Source organism: Poecilia reticulata, linkage group LG13 (genome assembly GCF_000633615.1).
Source record: "Poecilia reticulata strain Guanapo linkage group LG13, Guppy_female_1.0+MT, whole genome shotgun sequence".
In the NCBI taxonomy this organism is placed as follows: Eukaryota; Metazoa; Chordata; class Actinopteri; order Cyprinodontiformes; family Poeciliidae; genus Poecilia; species Poecilia reticulata.
In genome coordinates, this window is record NC_024343.1 from 21,529,786 (window position 1) to 21,535,444 (window position 5,659).

A 5,659-nucleotide genomic window follows, 5' to 3' on the forward strand; every position below is an offset into this window, starting at 1 on the left:
GGTAGGATTTCACTGAATGGGCCTGACCGACACCAGCTCCCATGTCGATAATACCATAACACTCAACTTCTTTTTTGTTTTTATCGTAATAAGAATCCAACGCTATCATTTCCCTACTTCTTCTATTTCTTCTTCCATTTTTCTGTTTTGTTGTGTGGGTTTTTTTGTTTGTTTGTTTGTTTTTACCTCGTATGGATTATCCGACACCAAAAGGAAATAAAATGCCTGTCAATTTTGAGACATGTTGTCTGCGGACTCTACTGTTTGTGGAAACGCACATGAGCCTTCAGAGACGCTGAAGGGAAGAACGTAAGTAGCTCTCCAGGGTGCTGAAGTTGTCTCCAAACGCCTCGACGAGCCTCCTGAGCTCTACCTGTCACTTGCAGCCCATAATCTTAACGCAATGAGCGGGTTGCGTCTTCATCTCAGCGACACCGGAGTGGATAGGTGAGGATCTGGGATGAAGAGAGACGCGCAGATCCGAGGAGGAACCCGTCAGATTGTTTCATCGGATCCCGGAGATGTTCAGATGGTAGAGAATACATGGTAGGTGCGCGGGGGTGTCACAGAGGATAAAACTTTATTTAGAAAGAACACTAAGTCCGATATCTGTTTATGTTTCCATTTGCAGGCATCATGGGTGTGAAAAAAACTTAAGCTAATAGTGAATAAGATTATTCACTACCTTGGAAAACCTGGAAGGACAATGCAACATATTCCTCCAAATGGTTGGGACTCCAACCATCCATGTGTGCCCATAATAAAGAGCAGACAGAGTTTACCGACGCTCCCCCTTTGTAACTTCCTGTTATGGGTTCTGTTAGGGGTTCTTACGTTCCCCTGCTGCGTTCACTGTCTAATCTTCAAAGTAGGAATTTTGGGGCCTTGGAACTGCGACCCTGTTTACTACAGGGCCCTTCCCACCGCAGCGGCCAGGCTCGCTGTGAGCAGGATCAACGGAGACCCCGGTCTGGATCTAGGTCTAACAATGGACTTCATTGTCCTGCAGGAGCCTTGCGAAACCTCAAAAGCCCTCACGGCTTATATTTACTACGATACTTCAGCGAACGCGTTTGTTGGCCCCACCAACCCGGGATACTGCATCGCTGCGTCCCTGCTGGCCAAGAACTGGGACAAGGCGCTGTTCTCCTTCAGCTGCATCACCTACGAGCTGGAGCGCATGACTGGACACCCAACTTTTGCACGGACAGTCCCCTTTCCCGTGGACGTGTTGTTCACCGTGTTTAAACACTTCAGGTGGGCCAGCTCCGCGGTGGTCTCCTCCAATGAAGACATCTGGATAGACACCGCTGGGAGAGTGGCTGCTGACTTAAGGAGGAAGGGGCTTCCCGTGGGTCTGGTTACAGCCATGGGTCTGAACGGTACGGAGGTAGAGAGCACGTTGAGGAAGATCCAAAACGCAGGAGAAATAAGGGGTGAGTTTGACTTTAGATAATTAACTCACTGTTTTGTTTTAACTTAAAAAATACAGACGGGACCTTGCAAAAGTATTTCACATTTTGCCACATAGGAAGTACAATTTTTTTTTATTTGGGAATTTATGTGCTAGAGTAAGGTGCAAACAAAAATTGAGTAGAGCCACCTTCTTTTACAGTTACAGCTGCAAGACTAAAACCCAATCTTCCTATAGGAAATTACCTCAATTTGCTATAGAAATATAGCAAATTGATGATGTTTGGACTGCTAAGTTGGCTGCAGTCCAAACATCATCACCTTTCATGCCTTGCAACGTTGGTAATTGGATTTTTGTCTAGACTTTGACTGGGCCACGCTGGCATATGGATATACTATGATCTAAACCATTCTATCCATCAATCCAGTTTCCATATCTCCACATCCACCATAACAGAATGTACTAACACAACGTTTAACTTTGGAGATGGCGTATTCGCAGAAATGTATATAGGATTTTGCATCTAAACACCAAAAAAAAAAAGTTTCATTTTGGTCATTTCACAAGAAGACTTTCTCCCACATATTAGTTTTGTTCCCTACAGAAACATTGTGATCAATTAAGATGAGATATCAAAAGTTTGGCATCATCGTTTATAACCTAGAATTGCTTTTTATTTTCCACAATTTTCTTTCTTTTTTTTTGTCTCTGCTCTTTTTCTTGAGCATTATGCTATGATTATTCACTTACAATACAATGAAGTTAGTGAAACAAAATATGAGAAAGTTTAAGCAGTCACAATACTTCTTGCAAGACACTTTGTAGATTTGTATTGGTTATATTTACACAAGATACACAGTAGGCCTATGATTCCACAAAATGCCAAATCACTTTTTGTATTTTTACTCTAATCTTTACTCTAATCCTGACGTGAAAAGGTCAAAAAATCATGTTCTTTTTTTTTTTTTACCTCCATCATTGCTAGTTTGTCTTCTTCATAGATTGTTTAATAGTGAGGTTATCACAGCTATTGAAAAAAAAAAGGAAGTTATGTACAAAAAGGTTGTCTCAACAATAAGCGGAGTGACTTGTACTTTATAAGCAAATAGAGCAACTAGACTACCTCTTCAAGTGAAATCATATTGTCAGAGGTTAGACACATCTTGTTGAAATTGATGAAATTATACATAAATAACTGTACCAGCTGCAGAAGTACAAACATAATGATACCACCATTATTTTTTCAGTGATCATAATGTGCATGCACTCGATCCTGGTTGGTGGGGAATACCAGGCCACTTTTCTCACAAACGCGCACAAGATGGGCATGACTTCAGGAAAGTACGTGTTTGTGCCCTACGATACTCTCCACTACAGCGTTCCCTACAGCAATGTCTCCCACCTCGCTCTTCAAAACAACAGCCTTCTGAGGAAGGCCTACGACGCCGTCCTCACCATCACTGTGGCCTCCGAGCTGCTGTCCTTCAACGAGGCATTCACTGCAGCCAAGAGGAGCAAGGAGGTGACACTGCCAGTGGAGGCGGAGCAGGTAGGGAGTGTTTGAATGTCAGACCTGTAAACATGTGCACCTTTCTCTATTGCTTTCAAAAGTCCACACTAGTTTTTCTGTTAGCATCACAAAGCGCAAGACACACAGCAGAGACGTGAAAGATTAAATTGTAGAGAAGTTAAAAGTAGGGTTAGGTTTAAAACAATAAACTTTAATCCATTATGTGAGAATGTAAACTTAGAAAGACGTGAACATCTGCTTTATCTAGGAATCCCGTGCCTCAAATATGGCCTTTAAGGAAGTGTAACAAGAAGAAATTAATTGAAAGCCATTGAAAGCTATAGTCCCAGTTGAAGTTTGCCAGAAACATGTAGGGAACATGACAAATTTGTAGAACAAAGTGCTCTGGTCAGATGAGACCATAATGCGATTGGTTGTACATGCATTATGCTTTGAATCATGGAAAGCAAACTCTGGTCATCGGCCTGATCACACCCTACTCATGCCACCACCATGAAAAATGATGGTATCAAATGATGGTATCAGCATTTCTGCAAAGATGGAATGTGGTGATACAGGTAGAAAATCAATTAGAGACTCCAAAAGACTTCAGACTGGTTGGAGGTTCACCTTCCAGCAGTACGATGATCCTAAACAAACAATCAGAGGTAAACGAGATCAAAGCACTTCCATGTGTTTCATCTGCAAAATTCATATCTAAATTAAATCAGATTTGGTGGTAAGACTCACCATTATGTGTTGTTTTGTGTTGATTTGTCAGACAATAGTCCAATAACTGACATCAAATTATAGTTGCTAATACAATGTAAATTAAGCATCTATAAAGCATCTAAAAGTCTTCCATATTCTGAATGATTCAAATTCAGAATGTGGTGTTTTGCCTCTCTGTCTACAACATAACCTAACATGCATTGACATCATTGCTTTCTCCTGCACTTGTACTGTACTTTACAGGTTAATCCTCTGTTTGGAACCATCTACAACAGCATATATCTGCTGGCTAGGTCCATTCATAATGCCAGGAAAGCTGGCATGCTTCTGTCAGGCTCAAATCTGGCCTACTTCTCCAAGAACACAAGCTTCAACGGCTTCAACCAGAAGGTGCTGGTGGATACAAGTGGGGAGGTTAAGACCAACTATGTTATCTTGGACTCCGACAGCAGGAGCAGTCAGCTTTACCAGGCCTACATCGTGGACCTAAAGGCAGGAGAGCTTCGTTTTGCAGGAAGGTCTATACATTTCCCAGGAGGATCACCTCCAACGGCCGACTCCCTCTGCTGGTTTGATGAAAACGTCATCTGCACCGGAGGTAAAAGGCCCATTTAAGTTGGTGTTTGGTATCCACTCTTGCTTCACTTGTTCACTACAAATACTGCCAACCCTGTCAAGTCATGTGCTCTCATTTTTAGGTGTGGAGGTGTCTTACATAATAATAGTATTGGCTGTGATCCTCAGTTTGGCTGTAGGAGGGCTGTTCATAACTCTTTACATCAGGTATGGTCTGCCAAGATGGTTGCTTACTGATATAAAGTGATAGGAACAATTACTTTCACTGAGTGGCCTAATTAGAAAAAATGTTTTCTGTAATCACTTGGCAGGAGGAGACTTCAACAAATCCAGCTGATCAAAGGTCCCAATCGCATCCTGCTGACTTTAGAAGATCTCACTTTTATTAATCCTCAGCTTAGCAAAAAGGCAAGCTGCAACCAGGCATTACCAAAAACTTCATCTTAACATTGTTTATCTAAAAGCTATGTGTACTGCACATTTGCAAAGTTTGTTAATTTGTAAAAAGAATAATGTAATAAATCAAAGAACAAAGGAAGGTGTTTTTTTAAGATTCCACAGATCAGTTTTAGTTTATTCAGTTTAAACTGAAACAGAGAAACTGGTGGCAGAAACACATTCATAGTGACAGGCAAATGGAGAAATGCAAACTGACACAAAGGTAAAGCATAACACATAAAAATAAAAGGCTGTACATTAAAGAAAAAATTGCAACATACAAAAACATAGTTGCAGCTATCAAAGGACCAAACTCAACTTTAAAACAATTCTGAATAGGATAGTTACAAAAATATATTTGTAGCTCAAAGAGTAGTCAATTTTCCACAATGTGCCCCTTTGAAATTCACTTTCATTACTTCCTATATCTGACATTTTCTGCCTTGTGTTGCAGACATCAATTACTAAAGGTTAACACATTCTCAAAAGTATTAAATGCACAGGAAATTCTTACTATATAACTCTGCATGATAAAAAAATTACAGTTTTTTGAACTTTTGAAAATCTTTTCTATACATAGATTAAATCTATTATGTCTGTTGTCACATAGAAAATTACTTTAGAGGACCTGAGTGAGTCAAGGAGCGCATTGGATGAGAAGTCTGCAGACCCGTCCCACTCTGTTAACAGCATGCAGACGGCAACGCACGAGAATTCAAACGTCGCTGTGTATGAGGTGGGTCACGATGCTGTTGGCCCTGATGGTATGCAAACAGCAAGAATTTTTTGATTAGATAATTAAATTATTTAAATATTATAGAGTTTTTTTTTATTAGATTATTGCTGATGAACTACTAAAGAGTTTCAACTTCTAAAGACAGCTGGGGAGATAGCAACTGTATTAAACAGACAAAAGAGTTTAAGATCAGTTTTAAAATTTCCTTTACGAATTTAAGAATATTATTTTTGTTATGCTATTTACTTTATAT

The 5,659-nt window shown here is 40.2% G+C and overlaps 1 protein-coding gene across 2 annotated transcripts in view; it reads left to right on the forward strand.

Moving 5' to 3' along the window:
* The window catches only part of gucy2f (guanylate cyclase 2F, retinal), a 14,042-nt gene continuing 8,383 nt past the window's right edge, over nt 1-5,659 (forward strand). The window contains exons 1-8 of one of the 2 annotated variants that reach the window (XM_017308395.1): nt 1-309; nt 430-546; nt 632-1,436; nt 2,662-2,963; nt 3,900-4,254; nt 4,355-4,439; nt 4,544-4,640; nt 5,281-5,406. In XM_017308395.1, coding sequence (XP_017163884.1) covers nt 707-1,436; nt 2,662-2,963; nt 3,900-4,254; nt 4,355-4,439; nt 4,544-4,640; nt 5,281-5,406 — 1,695 coding nt within the window. In that variant the 5' untranslated portion in view covers nt 1-309; nt 430-546; nt 632-706. Of the gene's footprint in view, nt 547-631; nt 1,437-2,661; nt 2,964-3,899; nt 4,255-4,354; nt 4,440-4,543; nt 4,641-5,280; nt 5,407-5,659 lie in introns of both variants that reach the window. The other variant, XM_008425999.1, reaches the window with a different exon arrangement.